Source organism: Lepidochelys kempii, chromosome 16 (assembly GCF_965140265.1).
Source record: "Lepidochelys kempii isolate rLepKem1 chromosome 16, rLepKem1.hap2, whole genome shotgun sequence".
Lineage (NCBI taxonomy): Eukaryota > Metazoa > Chordata > Testudines > Cheloniidae > Lepidochelys > Lepidochelys kempii.
Genome location: NC_133271.1, coordinates 26,872,621 through 26,898,068, shown reverse-complemented (window position 1 = coordinate 26,898,068; position 25,448 = coordinate 26,872,621). Strand labels below are relative to the sequence as shown.

The following is a 25,448-nucleotide window of genomic DNA, read 5'->3' as shown; positions in this document are numbered from 1 at the left end:
GCTTCATTTCTGCTACTGGAAACTTGGAGTCATTATTGAAGTGAAACCTGCCAAATATGCCAGAGTTAGGGGCCACAGGCCTCTCCCACCCCACATCACAAAGATGCCATCAGGACCATTTTCTATTTTACAGCAGGAAAAAATTAAATAGACATTGAAAGCCTTTGAATCTCAGTCATCCAAATTTTGGATTCACGATACAGGAGTCAGCCAGGCTGCTCTCTTGGTTTCCAGTGCCTCTGATTTTGGAGTCATCACAGAGCATTCGTGAAGGAGTTTGTCAAGTGCATACATGAATGTGAAGCGCAGAAGGATGGGAACTGCCATCTGGGGCCATTTCATTGTTATTATTAGAGCTGGGTGACATTATTCATCAAAACCTGCTTGGGCAAAAAATGCAGATTCTGTGAAATCAAAACATTTCACTAATTTATGTCGATTTTGCCAAATTCTTCAGTAAAAAAACCCATAAGAATTCTTTTAAACAAATCAAAACGTTGTGTTTGGACACCTTCTCAATGAAATGTTTTGATTTTTCCATTCAAATTGACTTTTCATTTAGAAATTTTCTTTTATTATATTTTTTTAATTTCAACATTAAAAACTACTCAGAATTGAAACAAAATGTTTAATTTCAGATCATTCAACCTGAAAGGTGGAGGTTTATTCTGATTTTTGATTCACCAAAGCAAAACTGTTTTCAATTCAACCTTAAACTATTTTAAATATTATTCTCCCCACCCTCATGCACATTATAGAGCTGATCCAATGCCCACTGAAGTCGATGGGAAGCTTTTTACCAATTTCAATAGGCTCTGTGTCCGCCCCTTCATCCAATTTAATTTAGGCCCAGATTCAGGTAAGTATCACTATTTGGCACAGCACTGTGTGTTTAAAATTAGGAACATGCTCAAATATCTTCCAGAACTGGAGGTCTTAGGGCCTGGAGAAAGCCCATTAAAATCAGCAGGAATCTTTCCATTGACCTCAGTGAGGTTTGTGTTACGTCTTTGGTTTGCAAGCTCCCCAGGCTAGAGATCCTGTCTTCTCTCCGTTGGGGAAGGGCCTCTCATCTAATAACAATTAACAGTTGCTGTCTCTTAATAAAGAATTCCTCCCTTTATCCATCCATAATTATTTCTCTGGCCAGCGTCAGGACCAACTGTGCTTCTCTAGCTCCATCTACAGCTTCTTTCTTTCCAGATTTAGTAAGCCTTTCGCACACCATGTGGCTGACGCTTTGAGACACATTGTGGGCCTGCTGCGTATTCTGTGACTTTACTCTGCTCATGATCTGGGGATCTGCTTTGACGCCAGGGTCATATGAATGGCTATTTCTCAGCTGCACTGAGTCCAGGATTGCAGAGAGCTGCTGGCTGTTACATTTCTAACAGGACTTGGTACCATTCTCTTTCCCAAATTGGGGCTAGGAATGGCCTTAAATTCCCTTAAGGAAACCAACAAACTTGTGACCCCAAGAAACAAAATTAAATATGGTTTTCAAATAAAGTTCGTGGTGTGGTTCCATTCTCTCTTGGGGGACTATTATTATTATTATTAGTTATTTGTACTGCAGAAGTGTTTGGGACTCCTGGTCCAGGACCAGAACCCCGTTGTCCATGGTGCTGTACAAACACAGCAAAGAGTCAGTCCCTGTGGCCTGCAGACCAAGTCTGATCTGTGGCATCCCACAGCCAATGCCCTAGACACTACAGTGCCCGCACACGGTGCTCCACTCTGAGCACAGTGGAGGCTGCCATTTCCACAGGCTGCACTTCCAGACTCAAGACGATGGCAACTGCAATCTATTTGTGGTACAGGTTTCAGAGTAGCAGCTGTGTTAGTCTGTATTCGTAACAAGAAAAGGAGGACTTGTGGCACCTTAAAGACTGACAAATTTATTTGAGCATAAGCTTTTGTGAGCTACAGCTCACTTCATCGGATGCATTCAGTGGAACCTCAGAGGTGCCAATGAAGATCTGGGCCCATTGCACACAGGCACTGTGCAAACCCATCTTGAGACACGGGCGCTGCCCTGCAGAGCCTACAGACAGCACGAGAGGGGAAGCAGCAGCAGGGGCAGGCAACATGACATACCCAAGGTCACACAGCAAGTGAACGGCGGAGTCAGGAATAGAATCCAAGGTCTCCTGACTCCCAGCCCAGTACCGCAGCCACTAGACCGCAATGTCTCAGTTACTCCATGTTATGCAAATCAGACCCATCCCTTGTGTTCCTAATGCAGCCCTACTTGGACAAAGTGTGGGCATCTTTGGGATCAGCTGCAGGACCCTTCATGATAAGGTTTTTAAGGATGAAGTGTTTTAGTTCAGAAATGTACTTAATTCCTAATAACCCAGAATGCGAGACATCCAGGAATAATGTCTGTTTAGCCACAGTTAGACACCAGGGAGAGAAGTGCTGGGCCAGACATCTCAGAGGGTTGTATGTGGACCATCCCTGATGAGCACTATTCTTGATGTCAGTGCTGGAGTTCATAGTGTGTGTAGGAGTTAGGCTTGTTTCACTGATGCAAGCTGCAATTAGAATGTCTGCCTCGGAGCTTCATTAAAATGAAACGTTACACAGTAGTAAATTCTCCAGTAAATGACCAAAACAAAGCTCAGATGAGATATTTTATGAGGATATAAATTTAGAAGAGTCATTCCAAAGCCATGATTTAATGTCAGGAAATCTAATTATGAGAAACAAGATTTAAACGGCAAAACCGTAACACCAGTCAGCCAACCCAGAGATTCAGGGAGTGGGCTGCAGGGAGCGTTAAATAAACACTCTACACAGGGCTGCATTTCACACCTCGTTATTATTTACTTAGGTTCCTCAGATGCTGAAGGAGAGCTTGGAAAAGCCCACTGGTTCTCCAGAGGTGACAAATGCCTCTGGACATTAGAACAGAGATGGGACTTAACTACCCAAGGTACATATCCCACTGCACTTATCCTGAAAACACCTCCCATTCTGGAGGAAACAGCTAGCTTGTCTAGTCTGAAGAATTCCCTGTGTACTGTCTCTCTTGCACGGTAACCCTACCAGTATGACAGAGTGAGACCTGGGCTGGAACAGTTGGTGCCTAGCACCAGCTGGCTGGGCACAGTCTTCCTGTGTGATCACAAGTCTCTCTGTGTTTTAGTTTCTCACCCGTACAATGGGAATCACAGCACTTACCTATTTCATGGGGTTAGAGGCTCAGATTCCATGGCAATGGAAACCATATAACTACCAAGATAAAGGACTTGAAATAATTTCATTTCACTAAAGCTGTATTTTGCCAGGACTTTAAAACAAACACAAGGCAGTACTACTGCACCCAACGCACTGTCCAGAAGCTGGGATTGGATGACAAGGGACGGATCACTCAATAATTGCCCTGCTCTGTTCTTTCCTTCTGAAGCATTTGGCATTGGCCACTGTCAGAAGACAGGGGACTGGGCTAGATGGACCATTGGTCTGACCCTGTATGGCTGCTCTTATGTTCTTAAACTGATGATCTATTATATGGATGATGAGAAACCATCACAGTAGTCTAAAAGCTGCCCATAAAATGTCAGATCTCCAAACCTGGCTTCCATTTTTTACAGGTGTAATTTTGCAAATGCAACAGATTTTAAGGAAAAGCACAAATAAATTATGGATGAAAAAGTGTGCTCCCAAATCCACATGCCTGGTTTGAAAATTAGGCCTTAATAATGACTTAGTCCTCCTTCTGCAGGTTTTCTGATGACTGTGGTTCAAATGCATAGAACAGGTCAATGGAGATGGGTACTCTAATTGTAATTTAATGCACCATACGGCAAAGGCACTGAGAGCCATGGATCGGCCCCTTTTTAGTTAAATTGTGTGAGTCACACCAGGTAAATAAATAGGTAAAGCTGTTGGTTTGGAATAATACAATTAAGTGCAGCAAGGAATATAAAACTTTGTTCAACTCCAGTTCAAGATTTTATCAAAATGCAATTAACCACCAGGCTTTTGTGTGTTTTACCAGAACTCGAATACTCTGGTGATAAGCATGGTGTAAGAACCTGGAGAGAACAGAACTGAAACAGCCCGAAACAAAAGAACTCTATGTGGGGTGGGTGAGATATTAGGAAGCAAAAGGCATTGCACCAGCCAGCGTGCGGGTGGGTTTCTGCCTTCTGCAAGAAATCTGCTGCTCACTGCACCAACTGAGTCCCTGTGCCCCCGGTAACAGGGCAATGGCCTCGGTTCCCAGCTGTCTGTTTAGAACTGCTTCATGCTGCAGCAATGTGCTCTGGGGGTATGCACACACCTCCCAGCTGCAAGCCCCATTCATGTATTTCTAGTGTCAAGACACTGCAGAAGAATCATCAGCTGGAAATTTATGCCACTAACCACATTTCATTTTAACCCCCACCCGCCGAGCCCAGGACCCTCAGGACATTGGGGTGTCTGTCTCCACTCAGAAAGGGAGATTCCTTTGCTCTCTGATGGTGTCTTTACCTACACTGTGCTGAGACAGAACCCTGAGGAGACCTACTGAGAGTTTTAATCTTGCTTACCAAGGGACTAAGTTCCTTAGGCTTTTTCTTGCTGGAGAGTGTCCATTCCCCATGGTGCCTTCTCATGCCCCCTCACCCACAGCATGCCAGTTCTTAGACGGGACTGGAGAAGCCGGGTCGTTCATTCAGTGCCTGACAGACGCTAGTAACCTCAGCCAGGGGGCTCTGACTCTGAAAACCCTTGGTGCTCCAAGCTTCCCAGTCACCCGGGCGGGGCCTTACCTGGAGGGAGTTCAGCACAATGAAGACATGAGCCCAGATGATGCTGAGGTGAACCAGGACCCCACACACCCACGTCAGGCCCAGGACTGGCAGCAGCACCAAGATGGGTTTGGCCATGGCCCTGTTAGAAAAAGAAACTCAAAGTGACTTGAGCTCATGGCAAATCTCCCTCATTTGGGAATGGGGGAAACATAGGAGAGCAGGTGAAGCAGAGGCTCTGCCAGTCCCGTCCCTGCCCTGCCTCTTAGCAGCATCCATCTACCACTTCTCTGGCTGCATCTCCATCCTGCTCTGCAGGCATCCTTGGGTCACAGTACTCCCTGCTATTTTCTCCGGCAGGCTGCAGCTCCCGCCGGGGACCTGGGAGCAAAGCCCTCCCCAGCATCCAGCCTTGCTCTCTCCCTGGCTTCACCTCGGGGCATGACTAGAGGGTTTTGCCCTTGTCCTGCAAAATAAAACAGCTTTTCGCTTTGATCTTATTGCTGGGCCTTTCTGAGGTTAAAGGCAATGTGAGAGACAACAGCTCTGGAAAGACACCTTAGTTTGAGGGGACATTGGCTGATGCTCTGATGTTTAGATTCTCCCATTTCGCTGCTGTGGGGACACCCTGTGCACTACAGAGATCTCCTCCCCTGGAGCATTAGGCTGTCCTCCGGGGCAGGGGCAGGGAATTGCCTTCTGCAAGGCAGCACAAATGGCTCCCCCCAGTAACTAAGCTGTGTGCAGCGATCTGACATGGCAAGAGGGAGGGGCCAGGAGAAGAGGTTGTGAAATGCTTTGAAAACATAATGTAGCCACCCCAGAAAGCCAGAGGAAAAATGCCGCATGCTTTATCTCCCAACCCCCGATCAGCAACCCCTGTTCTGTATTTATAATTACAAGTGAGCTATAAGGGAACTCTTTGACATCATTAGACACAAGAAAGCAGCCAATCTCCCCCTGCTCGCCATTGCCAAGAGGGCTTCTGTATTTGTTTTATTAGTATGTGTGTGTCATCCTGCCCTCCAACACCACCCTATCTCTGTGCTTCTGTAAATTTAGTAAAAATTATTTAGGCAACTAGAGGAACAATGTGTGTCTAGCAATGGTGACTGGCGCCGGCAAACAACAATAAAGATTCATAAGGAGTGATAAAGTAACAGCTTGAACAGCAGTTTTTAAAATCTCTTTGAATTAACTGATTACTGGAATCCATGTTCCATATCCTTCCCCATGCATGTCACCAAAACCAAAGCCAACTCTCCAGACAGGCGCTTATATGGACTTAGTGCTATAGTATTCGAGAGCCTCCCAAGTCCTTAGGGATTTATCTTAACAATTCCCCTGTATTATCCCTATTTAACATATGGGGAAACTGAGGCACAGAGCAAGAAAGTGACGTGCCCAAACTCACTCAGGAGGACTGTGGAGGAGCTAAACAGGATCTCCCAAATCTCAGTCCAGTTTTTTTAACCACAGTACCTTCTTCCCTGCCAGTCCAAGTTTCTGGTGTTCCATAGGGTTTATGCAGTGCACACAACTCATGAACAGAACAGCCGTGGCTGCTGACTGTGCCCATATAAATTTTGTGCTCCTGAGGACTGACAGATTACAGGGCACCCAGGAGAAACCAGGAGGAGTTTGCAAGACCAAAGGCAGGCCAGTTTCACTCCTGCCCCAGTCTGATTTCCCTTCCTAATTTTTGGGTACCAAACTGAACCTCAAAGCTTTCAAGTTTCATCCATCAGCAAAATAAGATATCACATAAATCTCATTGAAATCCATTAAGACCCAAATGGCTGGAAGGAACTTTGTTTCTGTGGTAAATACCTGCAGAATAACAGTGAATTCAAATGCTGAATGATGGATGTGACTGAAACACATGACTTCAGGACTTCAAACTGGACCTACCATCAAAGTGCTAGAATCTGGTGGGGAATCTTCTTCATCTGCTAATCTTCAGGGGTGAGAAATGTTTAAAACCCAAAGAAAAAGATATGCTGGGAGAGTCAAAGATGCTCGAGGAAGATGCCCAAATCCCATAAAATTGGATGTCTAATGCCCTTAGACTCCTTGGGCATCCCAGACAGAGCCACCATGACTGCCTGGATTAAGGTTTGATAAGGTGTTTATGTTCCAGCAGCTGAACCAGTCTGGCAGCACTGGTAGAAGAACTTGCTTAAGGAACATTGGGCTCAGTTCTGCTGGCACTGGCGTCAATTAGAATTTAACTCTGTTGAAGTCAACAACTTACAATCCAACCCGTTGTTCCCAGGATGCATCTCTGATGCTAGCAGCCAGGCAGGCATACCATAAAGTACAATAAAATGAATGGTGTGGAGAAAATGAATCAGGAAGTGTTATTTACACCTTCACATAACATAAGAACCAGGGGTCACCCAATAAAATTAAGACAGCAAGTTTAAAACAAACATAAGGAAGTACTTCTTCACCCAATACACAGTCAACTTGTGGAACTCATTGCCAGGGGATATTACGAAGGCCAAAAGTACAAGTGGGTTCAAAAACAATTAGACAAATTCAGAGGTCTGTCAATGGCTATTAGGCAAGACAGTCAGGGATTCAACCCCCATGCTCTGTGTGTCCCTAAACATCTGACTGCCAGAAGCTGGGACTGGACAACAGGCGATGGATCACTTGAGAATTGCCCTGTTCTGTTCATTCCCTCTGAAGCATCTGGCACTAGCCACTGTTGGAAGGCAAGATACTGGGCTAGATGGACCATTGTCGTGACCCGGTATGACCACTCTTATGTTCTTACCCTTTGATTTCAATGGGAACTGCGGGTGCTCCCCACCTGAGTCACTTTGATTTTGGAGCCTAAATGTGGATTTAAGAGCCTAAGTGTAGGCACCCAGGTATGACAGTGTTGGTCCTACTTCCTGGTGTTCCATTCATCAGAGCATAGATTGCTGACCATAGATTGTTGTACTGCTTCTGAAATACTATACAGATGAAATGCATAATTACTCTGGAGGAGAAAAATCTGGATAGCGTTCCTGCCTTTAGAAGCTGCTGTTACTCACAGCATGTGGCCATACGCCAGATCCTTCAGGGACAGAACTCTATCCAAGCCCAATAAAGACTTCACAATGATATCCAAGCACAACTCAATGCAACCATCGGCATGGAAGTCAACTGCTCCCCTGACTCACCATATCTGGATTCCAATCTGTTTCTCCAGGCCGCTGCTGGGGGTCAGCATCTTTGACCTCCTCCGTGCACTGGACACTGTGACCATCACCACCCGGAACAGCACGAAGGTATTTACCTTCAAGTCAGAAAAGAGCCACTAGCTTTGTGCACCAGAACAGGCTTTTGAATTTTTAAATGAGCTCTAATGGGGCAGGTATCTCTGCTGGGGCTTGCATGCAGTTAAGTTTGCATCTTGTAGAATGATCAGCTTGTGGGATTCTTGAGGCCAGTAAACAGCTCAGAGCTCGATTTGCACAAGCGTAATATTTGCAAAGGTCTCTGTACAGACCCCAGTCCAACAGGTTCATTATTAGATGTCTACTGGCTCTGTTACCTTTGAACATTTCACCTTCCTCTAGCATTGCTTTGTTGTACTATGATGGTGGAGTCATTAAAAGGACACAAATTTTACCATGCTGAATTGGCCCTTTGGACTATCGAGTCCAGCATCCTGGCAGACGGTGGCCAATACTCTATCTACTTATCCATCTTTGTAATGTAACCTCAGCATAGTAACTAGTATCTTCTGCAGAGGTATTAGATGATAGGACTCCCTCCAAATACAATAATACACCTGCCTATCTAACTGTACAGTGCTTCATGCACAACTGCAAACATTGCTTTAGTCATTTAAAGAGCACTTGGCAGGAATTCACCCCATGTACAGGGAGATGTTTGGACCAGAATGGGAATAAATCTCAGACACTATAAACGCCACCATCTTCCTAGATTAGGAAAGATCTTTGTGTAAGATCGTTGATCCCTTTGGCTCTGGCTGACAAAGCTCAGTGCTGCTTTCCTAAAATGAAAAGTAGAAATTGCTTCTATCTGGAATTATACAAAAGGATTTGACGCTTACCGTCAGAACAAAGAGAACTGGCCCAACAAACGCCCAGATGATATCGGTCTGAACGTTCAGCCAGCAATGATGGTCTGCCACGTACTTGTTAAATGAAGTTGCCAGAGTCACACCAACAATAACAACTGGCAGGCCTGAAAAAACAGGAAAACTGAGGACAGCAAATGCCAAATCTGCCATTAGCTGGTTAGTTGTTTTAAACATATAGGGCCATATCTCCAGCTGGCCTAAATCAGAGTAACCACATTGACCCCAACAGAGCTGCACTGATTTACACTAGCTGGGAATCTGGCCCATGCTGTGTAACAAGACTACATTTTATATCCTTCGCACTTTATTCTCTCATTCATAAAACATTCCAAAGCTGTGTCACAACACATGAGCAACTTACTCCTAACAAGCAGTACAATCAAAGACAAACAATGCCAACTATTTTGCCAAGTTGTCTTGTATCCTACCCACTATCTGAATTTGGCGTCTGTCTCTCAGCATAGTCACACAAACACCAGACACTCTTACCTGAACCCCAGTATAGTCACATAAATTGCACGGCCCTCATCCATTTATTCCAATAAATGCATCTCTTTCCAGACAGAACTATTTTCAGGTTTCTAGAACCACCTGCCCTGTTCAGTGACGCTCTCTGATAGCAGTGAATCAGCAGAGTCTTCCTCTGCAAATACTTTGTGTTAATAAAACAAAAGGTTACAAAATAAACGAGACACTTGGCTAAAATTCCAGCATCTGCTAGTTGACATTTAAAGGTGGGAGAGAATCGGTGAGTGAGGCTGGTCCCCAGTAAACCCCCAGGTGAATGCAAGCTCGTCAGACTTTTGACTCGATATCAGTTACACTGAAATCTTTTCTATGAGGACTTTTAGTTTGAGAGAAATTGATGCACTATGTTCCTGAGAGTAAGGCACAGATGGGTTTCCATTTACCCCAGCCAGTCACATAGTAAAACTTCATTCTCCTGTCTTCACTCATGTTGACAGCAACCACTTTGCTCCACAGGAGAAGCCCTTCTACCAGCATCCAAGAAAAGGCTGCCATGAAGAAGAGGTGGAGGAAAGCTGTGACAGCAAAGCACAGTACCTGGGGAAAGAGAAATTTCAGACAGTTCAGTGAGGTGGAGGCAGGAATCTTCTGCCAAACTCTGCATAGTGCAGAGTGAGGAATGACTCCTGAACATGCTGCAGAATATTTGCCCATTCAGGCATTTAAACACAAATGATACCAGGACGATTTCATATAACTATAAAACAAGGACATCCAGACTGTGCTTTGCCCAGCTGAGAGCTACAGAGCACCTTGCACCCAAAGTGCCTGACAAACTGATTTACCAAAAACACCCACAAGGATCACTTCACCCACCATAGAAACGTAACCAGCTCTTAGGTCAAAGGCAGGCCTTGAACACTCACAACAATGCTGTGTACCAGAAGGGAAGGAGAACACTGTCGCTCACTGAAAGTACTGGGACAATTTAAGCAGAGAGGATGAGCCAAACTCATCCCTGGTGTAATTGCCCAGGTCACTAAGTTCAAGAAGCCAGCTGAAGTAAAAGATACTGAGGTAGCTTAGAATGGGCCCAGCACCTCTAGCAGCCCCATGCTCCCCAGTGCTAGGACACTGGTCCAGCGCATTCCTGGGGAGGAAAGCACCACTTCCTACAGCATCCGGATTTTCCTTGGAAGTCTCTCCTGCAAGTACTGACCAGTACAGTCCCTGCTTAACCTATGAGGTCACAGCAGGTGGTGTGATCTCAGGCTGGTATTTTATGCCACTTTACATGGCAGACTCTTCCTGCAGGATTCTCTGGGTTAAAAATAAATATAGTTCCAGGAGTGGGGAATGGACTGTTCCTACATATGGTGCAAAGCATATTCCTAAGGGCAGTGTGATCCTGATTATTCCTCAACACAGATTACAGGCAGTCGTTAATAAACGAGACTAGTCTTTTGTCTTAGGGGCTGTAGCCACAATGTCATAGCAAACAAGAAGTCTGGCAGCATCTGTTACCGGGTGAGATGAGATGCCTCCTAGCCTTCTTACCTGGTTGGTTTTGGCCAATTCACTAAACATGAGCAGACCTTCAGCTGCAGCTAAAGCAAAGATCAGATTCTTGTGCACGGTTGTTCTTTCGCTCTTAGGAACGCTGAGGAAGGGGAAATGGAAAACCTTGGTCATTAAAAAGCATGGCTGGATTCGGTGGCAGCTGTGCGCGATTTTCTTACTAGCCACTCGTCAGACCATATGGATTCCACCGTGTGGCCTTTGACCTCTCTGCTGCTCATCACAGAGGTGCAATTCCCAAGAGAGTGGAAAGCATGGGTGAAAAGAGGAAAAATACTTGATGCTCTTGGCAGCGCAGTTACTCTGCCACTCAGGGCTTATTCGGTGCCCACTGGCCCTGGTCAGTGGCACTGTCAGGGCCCCCAAGGCACTGCGGGTTTTATTCCTTATAAACCTTCTCAGTGATCTGTCTCCCTGATGGTTTTTGGAAATGGTTTTTCCTTTCACAGCAGTTGCAGCAGTGATCTTTCTACAGTCATATTTTAAACAATGAATTCCAGCAGCCTTGCATTCATGAGCACCTGTACACTAACAGTGTGTGCAGCCTCCGCTCACAGTGACACCCACGACAAGCAGTCGGTGTGTGCACCCAGCCCCTGGGAACAACCCTGTGTGTATAGCTCTGTGCTTCTGGACTACCCCATTAAAAACACAAAAACAAACCCAGCACTGGTGAGCAAGCCTGCAACAACAAACCCGCTCCCCCTACACTCAGCTTTTGAACAGACACAGCCCGCTGGAACAAAATGGCTACAGCTGCATAACAGGACCTAATGTGCATTAAATACCACACACACACACACACACCAATCTATAATGAATGCTACAAATGTCTAGGTTCTTCTTACCCGACTGCCAGGAATAAAATGAATGTAACAATCAGGGCACAGAAAGAAACTCCACATCCAATAAACGTCAGGGTCTTCAGAGTCAGCTCCTCTTCTGAGCTCCTCTGTTCCAAAACAGATAGAAACACGTACTGTTTGCAGCAGGTTTCAGAGTAACAGCCATGTTAGTCTGTATTCGCAAAAAGAAAAGGAGGACTTGTGGCACCTTAGAGACTAACCAATTTATTTGAGCATAAGCATTTGAGCACTGAATGCATCCGATGAAGTGAGCTGTAGCTCACGAAAGCTTATGCTCAAATAAATTGGTTAATCTCTAAGGTGCCACAAGTACTCCTTTTCTGTTTGCAGCAGTGTGCCCATCACCATGGTCAGATACTCATGCCTGCAGAGTGTGCCCAATCATTTCATGAGATTTTGCTTATTTACCTGCACTTCATACACCTGCAACAGCACTGCAAAGTTGGTGGTGTGGTTGCAGAAGCAGGCTGTGGATTCCAGGTGAGACATTATGATGGAGCAGCCTACAGTGGACCACATTCCCCCGGTGTCTGGGCTAACGTGGAGACAGAGGAAAAAGTACATGGAAATTATCAGTCATCCCAAGGGAAAGTCAAAGCTCCGAGGAGAAATTCACATTCCCAGAGGAAGCAAAATTGTGTTGAGGAGTGATGGGGTACTGAGGACGTAGCTCAAGAAGCGGATTTCACACAATACAAACACCCTGCTGGCCAGGATACCTCAGAGATTCAGCAGGAACGGAGACAAGCTGTGTCTAGATGAGGAAAAATAGGCTGTGTTTGAATACGTGTTAACTCATATGGTTTTAAGCAGGATTTTGCATCTCATGTGCACTGTGCAAGTGGTGTTTAGAAACATGTTTGTTGAGCAGGGTATTGCTGAGGGGAGATGAGGACACCCACAACCAGCTAACATATTTATAACCATGACTTGCCCTGTCTTCACCAGGCACAAATTCTGCTTCAAACTATATAAACGAACCCATATTAATTACAATTTTTCCAACACATCCTACATTCCTGCTCCAGACAGGGCCCAAGCCACCCAGCTCTCCCGCATGTCCATGTACTTAGTGGATCCACAAACGTGTGTGCTGTGTTCACAGTTTGCCAGGAAAGGTAAAACTCCCATCGATGTCCACCGAATCAGTTCTGTGCATCAGCCGCAACACACTGAGCCTGTGACATAAACATGGCTTGGGGAAGCAGGGTTCTGCATTCAGATGATTTAATTACAGATCCATAAAACTTCACTGTCCCACTGCCATCACCCCAGTGATGTATAGTAAAATACACACCCCGGTGCCAGGCAGTATTTATGAAGTGTTTGCACCCTGCATTCCTGCAGTGCTATAACTCTCAGCCCAGCCCGTCTTTGTCACAGGCAGGAACCGTAATTAACCAGAGCTTTATGTTTTAGTCTCTCATATGCCATGAAAGGTCACTTGCTTGTGAGTAACTTTTCCAAAGGAAATCATCCCAGGAGAGAACTTAACTGCAGCAGGTCTGGATGTCAGAGCACAGAGAGACCTGGGATTTCTAATGCGGCAGAGGACAGAAACCGATTTAGCTAAAGGCTTGCTTCACCAACAGGTTGGGTTGTCAACCATTTTGCTTCAAGGGGCCAGTGCTCTCAGCGTCACGTCTCTATCCTCGCTGGATCCCTGGTCACAAAGGCAATGGGGGCTTGGAGAACTCTGTTTGCGCCAGGCCACTCCCCCGGTGAGCATGTTCTGTACAGCATAAGCTGTGCGAGAAACGCACGAGAGCAGACTGAGCTCACAAACTGGGCACCACACAGGCTAACAGGGTTTACTGAGTAATTCACACACCTCCTGGATCTGCCCTGGATTTAGAGCATCGAGGGGGCTGGACGTGCTGATTCCTGGCTGTCTGAGGTGTGAAGTTAGTCAGAAAAGCCAGTGCCCCTGTTTTTTGATGACTGTAGACATGTGTTTCAGTCTTGCTTAGGACCTGACCATCCTGAACTCTTATCCCAAAGATGCCAATCCCCAGCACGCCTTCACTGACCCGACAAGCAGTGTACACTCCTGGCCCGCAAGTGGGATGGGGAGAGGGGAACTCCCAGTTCCAGAGATGTCACTTGCGGGGTTGATGGCTTTGCCCAAATCAGTCAGACTCTGGGCCTCAGTTTCTCCATTTTTAAATTGGTCATAACAACAGTTCGTTACTTCCGAACAGCAGCAGTGGGGAAGAGCTGTGCGGGTTCATTGCTGAGCGTTTAGGAAACAAATCAGACGAACGTGACCCAGGAGGCTTCCAGTCCCACCCCCTTGAGAAGAGTGGGAGGACTACGAGTTTGGCCAATGTATTCCCATTGAGACACCTTTAAATGTAGAGGGAGCTCAAACAGGCTTTGACTAAGCAGTAAGGAACCACTGAGCTGTCCACAGTAATGTTAGCACTGTGCCCGCATATCTTCTTTGCAAGGCAGGTCTGGTTTTGCCCCATCTCTGCAGGGAGAAGTGAACTCACCCACCGGGTTATTTTACTGGGGGGGGGAGGGGAAGAGGGCAGCTCAGACACTGTGAGTTTTAATTGGGAAAAGGCACCTGATGCTGAAGTTCCAGAAAGCGCAGCTCGGTTCCACAATCTTGTCAGGCGGGACCTGCAGGCAGAGGCGGAGAAGAGGCGATCAGACACTCTAGGGCACGCTGCAACTTGACCCATGCGCTAACCCAGGCCTGTTCCCCGCCTTTGGTTGCTAGTCTCACACCTCCCCTTGGAAGCTGTCTTGGGTCTGAGATGAGTCAGGGGCAAACTTTGGAAATTTTAAATTCAAAGGGAATTTGAGTCCTAGGAGACAGCTCGGCTCAGCCTCCCACTGTCTGCCCAGCTTGCAATGCAGTCCCTGTCTCTGGGCTATGACTCTGCAACGCAGTCTTTGTTTGCTCTTGCTTTCTTCCATCATGGACAGGAGAAGCATTGCCCCAGGGTACCTGGGTGCGGTGCTGCAGGCGATAGCGTACCGATGTGCTGATCTCCTGGTAGTCGCTGCGTAGAACGGATGAAATAATGGCGGAGCCCACCTGTGTGCTCAGATACCTGGGGACAGAGAGATCCTTCACAGCAAGCAGGAGAGCTGAGCAGTGGGGTCATTTCTTAAACTGATGAATAAAATCTTTGGGAAGATCACTGACAAGGAAATAATTATCCCAGGGCGGGAGCCCCACTGCTGAAACAAAGGCAGCCAATGGCTTATCTAGCCTAGTATCCTGTCACCAATGCAAAAGCTTCCAAGAAGGCATTGCCTCTCCATAATGGACCCATAATGGACTTCTGCCCCGGCTGATGATGATGTGTTGATGTACCTTAGCTAATGTACCTGTAGATGGTTTTCTTGCTCATATTAATATCAGATCCTCTTCTAAACCCTAACTCCAGGCTACCTCCCAGGGGCATGTGCCATAGATCAGTTATATCCAGGTGATGTGAGACACAGCTGGGCTGGCAGCCCGGGCAAGGGGAGCTCAGGGTCTCTGTCTATCAAGCAGTGACCATTCCAGCTGACACCTGGGACTGGAGTGATCAGAGCCACCTGCCCTTTGCTTCAGGGCGAGCTGTTCAGACATAGGCACAGAGATCTTTAGGACAGAACATATTGGGGGTTAGCAGGCAAACGAAAACCAGGCAGCCCCTCCCCCATGGCTAATGTAAATGAGGCTTCAGGTTAAATCATCCCAAGCCAAGGAGCAGCATAAGTAAAACTGCAAAAGGCAGGAAACTAGCGAACAGCTTGCCTGTTGGAGGTGACAGGCTGCTGTCCCCACCTAGTGCTCAGAGAGCTCCCAGGAAAACAGCCAGGCACACGGCCGGCGAGTGCTTTGCTCAAGCCACTTTCCAGCCTGGTGCCCCTCCAGTGTCTGCGCTGCCCCAGCCCCAGGAACCTCTGCTTCAAATTCAGCCACCGAACTGAGGTGGGGACCGGGCCAGTTCTTTCTGGATGCTGTTCACTCATCCCAGTGAGAGGAGTTCTCCGCAGGCTCGTCCATGTCCTTCTGCAGTGGGCGTACTGCGCAGGTAACCCTGCCCAGGAGAGGACCGCCTCTGGGTCCCTCAGCAGAGCCTTAGCTACCAGCCACCGTAGAATGGACTAGCCTGCTCCCCTCTCTAGTGCAAGTCCCTGTGCCCTGGGACCAGAGTCTATCCCTGGCTTTGGGAGACATTTGCTGTGCAGAACTAGTGGCTGCATGTGGCTGCGGCAGCGGGAGGACCCCCAAAGCACTGATGCTGCCGTGGACTCCCGGGGCCTGGCCAGGTCTGACTGGCACATCCCCGGTTATCAGGGGCAGGGGGAAGCAGTGCAACGACCAGGCGAACGCGCCCTCACCTCCGTCCTCCGTCAGACGCGGCCCCATCCTGGAACACGGTGCGGCTCCCCGCGAGGAAGCACTGGAGGGAGGAGTAGCCGTACCACGTGTTGATCACAGTGACTCTGTGGAGACCTGAACAGGAGACAATGGAGTGGGAGAAGCGAAAAAGCCTCTGCTCGGTACTCCTGACAACGCCACTCGGCTTGCTGTAGGCGCCAACGCTCTCCTTTGGAGTGGGCCAGCCCGGGGGCACGGGCAGAGCTGACAGAAACTCACCCAGGTCGATGCACAGGGGGCCTTGGCTGACAAACAGCCATGTCCAGGGTTACACCCTCTGGGTTCACCCCCTTGCAACTCCCTTTGAGGTTTAGTTTCAAACAAGCCCAAAACTTCGAGACAATGGCAGAGTCTCACCTCTGTGATGGTCCCTAGTTCCATCCCGTGCAATGGGAATCACAGAACACCCCTCCCCCACAGGGCTGTGGCAAGGACAAAGTCACTAACGACTGGGCACAGCTCAGACGCTCTGGTGATGGAAGCCAGCCACGGACCTATGAGAGACAGGCCACGTCTCAGCTGGCCTTATGATGCCAGAGAAATCCTCGTGCATAACATCTCTATTACCGCTTCCATTTCCCCTCCAGCAACTGCCTCACGAGAGACAACTGTGCCTGGGGCGAAGGACGGTCCGTCTCTGGTGCTTGCTGCAGAGTTCGTATCCAGGGAACTGGCTGGCTTAGGAGATGGGCAATGAGGCCAGTGCTACCAGCCAGGGCTGTACCCTAATGGGGCGCGGGGCAGAAGGGATGAATCAGTCACGTCTGGGACCAACCCATCACTTCCAGGACCGACCGCGCTGGCCAATCGCGCCGGCCCACGGGGTCCCCCAAAGCATGGGGCCCGGAGTGGTCTCCCCGATTCACTGTACCCTAGGGATGACTCTGCCACCAGCTTTGACCCAACCCCAAGTTGTGACTGAAAGTCATTCACCCGGATGTGGCTGTTGGGTGAGTTGTGTGCCAGAGCGGGTCGGTCTCAGCTCCGAGCAGTCACACTCCCTATCACACAGCCATGCCTGACAATGGTGAGCCCGCAGGCTGTCCACCACAGCAGTGAGAAGCTAGGCAGTAAAAGGGCCAGGAGCCAAGCCCCGTCTCTCCAGGTCCGGGTGGAGGCACCCGGGTGGCGTGCGCACACAGACTGCTGCAAGTCTCTGAAGTACCTGTGCATGGAGAGCTCCGAGACCCAGACCCATTTCCCTTTCACTGAGAACAGCTTCCATACAGCTGCTTTCCACACAGAATTTGAGCAGAATATGTTAACTCAGGTACTACCTCCAGCCCCTGTTACGAAGCTGCTGCACAAAGCTTCCCTCCTCCAAGTGGAGTCAGGGAGGGCCCCTCCAGGATGCAGGACATGGCCCTCACCCTACCTTTGGCTTTAAGTCTTTCTACTTCTTCAGGGGGAACTTCTATGAGGTCAGGCCCGCCTGTCTCCTGGCTTTGGATCAGATACACATCACTGCTGGGCTCCTGCTGGCTGAGCTCCATCTTCCTGACTTCAACCCCTGTGGAAATAACCCCAGTCAGTATTTCCTCCAAAGCCACTACACAAAATGCCATGGCCTGGGGACCTGAGCAGAATATTCAGGATAGACATCGGATTCCTCTGGAAATCAGCTAGTCACATTCAGGCTTAGTTCACTCCCCACCTTAACCCCAGCTGAGCAGCGTAATATTTGCCCTTGGGGGTTGTCATGTAATAATGTTTAGCTACACAGAGGGAACAGGCTGAACTAGAGGACGGCATATCTATGGCATGGGGCTTAACAACACACACACACCCTTTCCAATAAGGGCAAAGCAGACACACATCAGCACAGTGTCAACCAGTGTCCTATCAGATCCACGTATTGAACACAACAGAGCCGGGTGTTCTCAAACCCTGGAGAATCTCGCCTGAGGCCCTTCCAGCCAATTGGAGCACAGCAGCCCCATAAGTACCCCTAGGACCAAGGAGAGAACAAAGCAATAGAACCCGTGGGGGAGGTTCCCCTCATACCCAGCCTCCTGGTGAGCCCTTCAGATGGTGACATCACTGGCCAAAGGAAATGGTGGGAACTCAGAGATCTGAAAACTGAGCGAAGTCCAGGGGAACAGATGGCTGGACGCACCCCTGCTTTGTGTGGGTGTGAGCGTGGGGGGAGGGATGGGACAAACTGACCTACTGGGGGTGCCCCGAGTCTAGGATTCGGTGGGGTGTCTGCATGATCCCTTCCCCACACTACCCCCACCTCCCCAGACACCCCAGCCCTCACTTCAGACCCGTGATACCACCCACGCCCTTGAAGTGTTTTACGGAACAAGGCCCAGCCCAGCCCACCCGTTTGCTCAGACAAAGACGCTGCCTAGACCCTCAGCTTCTCCTGCCAGTGCCTGAACTCAAGTTTGTGGAAAGCCCTTGTTAAAATAGTGGGAGATCTGAGCTTGCATGTGTACCTAGCTGTGAGGTGCCATGTGCGGGGGAACATCACCCTCTTGTGGAGACCTTGGGGAAAGTCATGCTGACTGGAGCATTCCTCAGTGCGACTGCATGGAAAGGATTTCTTGTAATTACGCTTCCTGGTTTGCAGTTTAAAATGAAACTACAGTGTGATGTTAAGTGATCAGGAAGGAAGGAAATATAGCCACAGCTCGCCTCAAGCATCCCCTCCCACCCTTAAAATAGCAAGTTTACTCTCTGCAGCCAGATTTCCAAATGAGGCCTCCCAGTGTGCAGTGTCAGACAGCCGGAGCCTGATTTACCAGAAAGAGTCAGCGGGAGCTATCGGCTCTCCACATCTCCGACAGGCAGGCCCACCTCCAGGTGCGTGCCCACAAACCAGGGCGTCTCAAATCAGCAGACGTAGCTGAAATCCTTGGCCATAATGCTTAGCCCTTGTATACCCAGTGTTATGTGACCTCGGGGGAGTTAGCCGAGGCATGCCTGTTCCCCCAATAATGACACAGGCATGGGATAAGTGAACAGAACCACCTCCGTTTCTCCCCACAGAAGGGTACAGCGCAGTTTCCCTCCTGCTGCCGGAGCTGCTGATACCAGTTTCCCTTTCTCCCGGAGACAGGACAGGCACACGCTGCCAAGAATTTCCTCCCAAGATTACTTCCTGAGACAGGATCCCCCTGGGAGCAGCCACACTCTTTCTGGGCTGCATGTGGGTGTGCAGAAAAACCCCACTCCCCCAGCCAGGACAGTAACCCTGTTACACCACTTTCACCTTCAAAGTGCTGGGCTAGGAACTTGCTGGGTAACAGCTCCCAGCTGGAGACACACCCCCTGCCCCACCACCATCCCAGCCCAAACTAACACTGCCATAAAGGCTGCTCATTCTTGCCCCTTTCAAGTGCAAGGTGGCTCAAGCTTTCACGGCTGCCCGGAGCCCGGCTAGTTCATACTCACTGATGTTCCTGTGCTGGATCGCTATCTTTGTCCTTTCTGCAGTCAGAAGTTGGTCTAGGTTTGAGGCCATTCTGTCCATGTTCTCTACAACAGTCATAGGCCCTCTGATAATCTAAGAAACACACAGTCATTTGTGAGATTTCCTTATATCAAGTGGTGCAGCTTAGAACCAGTGTTGCCAACTCTCATGTCTCATGATATTTGTTTTTTTTCAAAGCCTCAGCTACAGGAGTCAGGTGATGACATGAAAATCTCAGTTTTCTGTTTTCTTTTCCCTTTGTTTTAAATAAGTCTCTTGCCCCACTGACAGCAGAGAAAAGCTTGCAAATTCGCTCAAAAAAACAACAAGCAAAGAAACAAGACTCAACTTGATTATTAAACCTCATGCTTTTGGGGGCCTGACTCCTGATTTTTGAACACTTGGGGTTGGCTGTGCTGTAGAACACACCCATGTCCCCTGAAACCGACTCACAAGGGAAAGAGCTGCCCACAAGAAACTGAGCCATTACTTGAAGAGCTACAAACTCACGGCCTGATCCCAAGAGGTGCTGAGCACATGGACCATCCTGCGTATCACAAGTGTGATCGTGCTGCATAACGAGGGCACTCGGAACCTCATGGCAACAGAGCTCACACCCTCCAGCTCCCCCTGCAGAGGTCGCTACCGCCCGAGCTAAAGGGGAATCCCTGGGAGTAGTAGTGGGTTTATGATGCAGCTAAGAAGTTCTCCAGGAGAAGGCTGTGCCGTGCACTTAACCCCTGGCCACTGCATGTACCGCAGCCAGCGAGCTTGACTTTTGAACTCAAGCTGAAAGACTCATGCCGTGATCTCTGGAGGTCCCTGGTTCAATCCCCAGTGAATTGGCCATGACGGTAGGTGTTGCACATACACCCAGGAGGGGCCAGGTCATACAGAAAGGGCTGACATGAGAGGACAAGATAAAAGCAATCCCAGCATCTAATGGAGAAGGCCCCCGCTGAGGGGGACATGATGAATGTTTCTCACACAAGGATCTACAGTGTTTTGAACAGTTTGGAGTCTGGAAACAGATGCTGTCTTGGCATCCCATCTGCAAACATTACAACAATGCAATTTTAAAAAGCTAGCACACCATCCCTGCCAGGCACAGCGGGGCAGGAGGGTGGAGGGGGAGGCACGGGTTCAGTGATCTGCCATGGAGTGCGTTAACCCCATAGGGAACAGGCCCCTGAAAGGCAAGTGTCATGGCGTTAGGCAAGCTAGCTTGAACAGGACAGAAGCCGAGGGGGGCTCCCAAGGGAGCTTGCAAGGAGGGGGGCAGCCTGGAGAATTAGCATTGGACAGCAGCAAATGAGAGAGCACGCAATCACTGGAGCAAGCAAAAAGACTGCTGTAGGAGGATGTTTGATGGGCTGCCCGATGCTGCTTGACAGCATCCAACTAGGAGTCTAGGGTTTGCACCTTCAAACACAGCAATTCCTGGTACTGGTGCTACTCTAGGGCAGGGCGAGACAGTTCAGAAATCATAGAATCATAGAATAATCAGGGTTGGAAGGGACCTGACCCTCTCGCTGTCCCTCAAAATATTCATGCAGCTCTGAAGCCAAACTGGATCACTGCAAAGGTTCAGAACGCCTGGTTAATTCCTCCATAGATTCCTCCACCCCTGCCCCCTAATAACCTCATTTTCATGCTGTCTGTGCAATCCCAGGCTCCAGCCAGGAGCTGGACTGCAAGTGCCATGACGTTGCCAGGAAGGCTGTTTGCATGAGACCCAGCGCACCAACAATCTCTAGAGAGAGCCTCCTCTTCCCGTTCCAGCCAGCTCCAAACTCTGACCTTTGGAGGTTTGCCCCACACTAGGTCCACCCACAGGATTAGTCATCAGATCATTGTGATCCAGTGAATCAAGGAATTGCAGACCCCAGCAGTACGGGCAGATGTGACATAACCCTAGTCTGCAGTGTCTACAGACTCCGCTGAGGCGAGGCAGGTAGTTGGGTTCATGCATACATCACAAGCCTATTTCACCTGGCTGATTTCTGACCACTTGTCAGTATTTTGCTCCTCCAGGATCAGTCCAGTCACTTCCACGTAATACTGGCTCAGCTGTTCCAGGATCTCCAGCTGTTCCTGCTCCTGGACTTCAACGTCTGAAACTTGCTTTAGAAACTGGACCACGCCCAGCAGGTCAGCTGGCTTCACCGGGATCTCCTCCTCCCTCAGGACGATCGTCAGAGCATGGAGAACATTGACAGCTGCTGAGATGTTCATGTCTCTAACATCGCCCAAGAAAATATTCTCAGGAATCTGCCAAGGAAAAGCCTTTTACCCCAGAGCAGACCCCACCTCTGTCCAAAGACATCAAATGATGTGGACTTTATTAAGGGCTATGGGTGATGCTCTGTGCCCACCCTCCAATACACAAGGAGGCTGCCCTGCCAGCCACCCATAAGCTATTGACCTGCAAGCTGGTGACTAGTGCAAAATGCACCATGTGCAGGGGAAGGGAGATCTGTCCCGCTCTGCCACATGGGAGTATATGGGTGTTTGCTGAACTCAGTGTGCAAACGAGGCCTGGAATCACTACTGTATACAGGGCTCCCCTGCTCACAGTAATGAGTCCCCCACATCAGGCCCCAGTGCTGTGAAATGGTTTGTCAAAATGATACAAAGGTAAATATTTAAAAAGCCAGAAAAAGAGGTGGTGGGTCTATTCGTGAGGTTCCTCCCACTCCTGGAGTGCAGCACTAGAGGGGCCAAGGGTACACAGCTTAAGGCTGGGAGGAAAAGAAACACGCACAAGAATGAACAATGGCACAGCAAGTCGGCTCTGGACTATTCTAAGCTTTGGGAACTCCCAGCAACAAAAGGTCCCGAAGGCCTGGGTTCTCACACACTCACCACGGTAGCATTTGCGAGGATATTAACCCTACTGATCAGTGGCGGGCTGGATTCTGATTGGGTTTTCTTCAAGAGTAAATACACATCTGAGAATAACACAAAGACATAAGAGTTGCCGCGATCCCCAGAAATGTCCCATTTTCAAGTGCCTGGGCAGTAGCTCCTTGGGACTCACTGATGTGCTGGGAGGACAATCAGGACAAACTGCCGACACTTGCGGAGGTAATTTGTGCCTTTTACCTTCAGTGCAAAGACATCCACTGGAGGACACCAAGAGCTGACATTTCAGCAGCTCGGCCAAACTTTTGATCTCTGTGACCTCCCCTCCCTCAGCCCATCTCCTCACGCAACAGGACCAGAGATGCTTGGAGTTGATCTTACCCTACAGTGCTGTAACTGTAAGGGAGACAATACCCAGGAGTTCTGCAACGTGCAGTATGGATAACAGAAAACTGAATAAACTGAAGATAAAGTTAAAATCTGTAAGAGCAGCAAGCAGGAGCCTGTCTGCTTTGCATTCAGCCAGGACACACTTGTCCTGAGGTTGTGACTACAGCACATTTTGACATTTATTTAATTCAGGAAGTTGAAAATGTTAGAAATTATAGATTAGACTGTAAACTCTTCAGGGCAGGGACTGTGTCTTCCTGGGTGTCTGTATAGGGCCCAATCCTGGCCAGGACCCCTGAGTGCTACCATAACGGAAATAGTAAATACATCACTGGCTGTACCCTTCTTGTAGTGGCAGACGAAAGGCAAGGAACGCGAACAAGAAGTGTCACGAACTCCACCACTGCCAACGTCAAGAACTCTGCATTGCTCCACAGGCCCTGGGGAGATACACAAATGAGGCCCAGAATGCTGAGACACGCACTGTTTCCCCTCCCCCCCCCCCCCCCCGGGCAGGACATTTCACAGATGAGCCACAAACTTTGTTTTAAGGCTGAAAATCACCAGTTGCTCCTTAAATAGCCCCACTGTTCTCCCATGCACGGCCTGGCGCATGGATTCCTTGCGCTGCTCCGTAACGTAGCTTCTCAGGCAGCCTGCACAGTTAGATGCCTACCCCAGATACACCACAAGGAGACAGAAATGCCAGGGCTTGAGTTCTGGGTTTGATTAGGAATTGTCAAGCCAGCTGGGATAAACTACGGTGCTAAACAGCGCTTTTTGCTCAGGAGGACCCTGAAGCACTAGGAAGAGGATATAAAGGGTCCAACAACAGAAATTGACAGATAACAGGGGAGCAAGCATAGACTGAGGCTGTTTCCACGCTCTGCCAGTGCAGCCGTGCCGCTAAAAGGTGCGCAGCGGAGCGGCTGTTGGTCAGTGGGAGCGAGCTCTCCCGCCAACAAAAAACGTCCACCCCCAACGAGCGGCGTTAGTGTTGTTGGCAGAGCACTCTCCTGACGACAAACCGCTGTTCACACAAGCACTTGTCATTGACAAAACTTTTGTCTTTCAGGGTGCGTGTGTGTGTGTGTGTGTTTTTAACATCTCTCTGAACGACAAAGGTTTTGTCTTTCACTTGCCAGTGGAGACGAAGCCTAACTTCTCCAACTGAAACTAGAGGGGAAACATGATGGAGGAAGAGTATAATTAGCCCAGTGCAAATTTTCCCAGGACACTGGAGTTCATGACAGGAAGTGCCATGGAATCTTTAATGACCACAAATGAACAGGACCTTGGTCTCAGGTCTTACCTGGATGGCAACCGCCCCCCTTCCCCCAGTGTTCAAACCGACCTTCTTTTCCCTCCCCAAAAGATACACCATCCTCCAAACATTCCCCAGCTATCCATCCTCCCGGTGCAAACCTCTCTTCCTATGGGTGATGCTTACACCCGCATGGAGGCCTATTGTCTTCGGTACAGCTGTACCTGGCAGAAAGCTGCTGCCTTTTGCTGATCTGCAGCTCAGAACCTAAGCCTGGAAAGCCAAGTATGTCGAGGCCCTGACGCTGCGAATGAGTCTTACCTGGGCACAGGAACTGTGCTGTCACTTCTTGTACAGCGGGCTCGATCTCCAGAGTGTAACTGCCCCACCTGAAGATAAGCTCATGTTCTATCAGGCAGCACGACCGGACTCTCTCTATCTGCTCTTTGCTAAGGACTCTCCGCCACATGTTCAGGTCAGTGATGTTCCCACTGAAGGACTCTTTCTCCTTGAAGGTGCCCCCTAGTGAATCTTGGTCTTGTCCAATAATAAAAGTTCCATGAGCGTAAATAGCCTGGCTGGCCGGTGGCCCTGCGGCACACAGTCCAGCAGCAGAGGCCTTCTTCTTCCCGTCGGCGTAGATGGCCCATGTCCCATTCCGCTGTTGCCAGGTGACACAGAAGTGATGCCACAGCCCGTCGCTGCGGAACACGGGCAGGTACGGGGAGTGGTGTCCGTGGACGATGATGGCAAATCGTACAAACCCTTCCTCATCAACAAAGCCGCGCAGCTGGAACTCGTTAATGAAAGCCGGGACAGCATAGGAGAAGACGGTGGAAATCTCCTGGGTCTTGTTGTCCCACTGGATGTGGGCACAGGCGGTGACAGCAGGCATCACGGGGAATTTGGCCAGTACCTTCACGTACTTAGTGTCTGTTTTGTTTCTGAACACCAGGATTGGTGCTGTGTGAATTCCTGGAAGAGGAACATTCAAAACTTCAGCCAAGACAGGGCAGGAACCTGGACCAAATCCTGCTCCCTCTCTCTGGGAAACAACCATTTCTTTTATTTCATCCCCACAAATTCTAACGACCCTTGACCCCAGCACACCACAATACCATAAATACATGCTTGAGGGGTCTCAGCTACTTTTAAAGGGGATGATGCTAGCTAGATTGATGCCCGGAGAGGGAAGGGAAGTTTAATGCTAGAGCATTTCTGCAATTGCCACTTTTGGAAGTGACGCTTCCAGCAACCAGGATGGTAAATAATGAATTTGGGATTAACTGCTCATCGCCAATGGCCCGTCTTCTGCAGGCAGAGCCTAGAGAAGACCTCCCAGATCACCCGACTATGCTCAGC

General features: G+C 48.9%; 1 protein-coding gene across 1 annotated transcript in view; it reads right to left on the bottom strand.

Moving 5' to 3' along the window:
• ADGRD2 (adhesion G protein-coupled receptor D2) overlaps positions 1-25,448 on the bottom strand; it is a 62,158-nt gene that overhangs the window by 29,957 nt on the left and 6,753 nt on the right. The window contains exons 5-20 of the mRNA XM_073314537.1: positions 24,408-25,061; positions 23,164-23,262; positions 22,433-22,518; positions 21,560-21,838; positions 19,549-19,660; positions 17,525-17,659; positions 16,110-16,224; positions 14,719-14,824; positions 14,332-14,387; positions 12,168-12,294; positions 11,742-11,845; positions 10,873-10,975; positions 9,759-9,912; positions 8,818-8,951; positions 7,919-8,034; positions 4,764-4,884 (exon numbers count right to left, since the gene is read on the bottom strand). Of these exons, the coding sequence (XP_073170638.1) occupies positions 4,764-4,884; positions 7,919-8,034; positions 8,818-8,951; positions 9,759-9,912; positions 10,873-10,975; positions 11,742-11,845; positions 12,168-12,294; positions 14,332-14,387; positions 14,719-14,824; positions 16,110-16,224; positions 17,525-17,659; positions 19,549-19,660; positions 21,560-21,838; positions 22,433-22,518; positions 23,164-23,262; positions 24,408-25,061 (2,501 nt within the window). The remainder of the gene's footprint in view (positions 1-4,763; positions 4,885-7,918; positions 8,035-8,817; positions 8,952-9,758; positions 9,913-10,872; positions 10,976-11,741; positions 11,846-12,167; positions 12,295-14,331; positions 14,388-14,718; positions 14,825-16,109; positions 16,225-17,524; positions 17,660-19,548; positions 19,661-21,559; positions 21,839-22,432; positions 22,519-23,163; positions 23,263-24,407; positions 25,062-25,448) is intronic.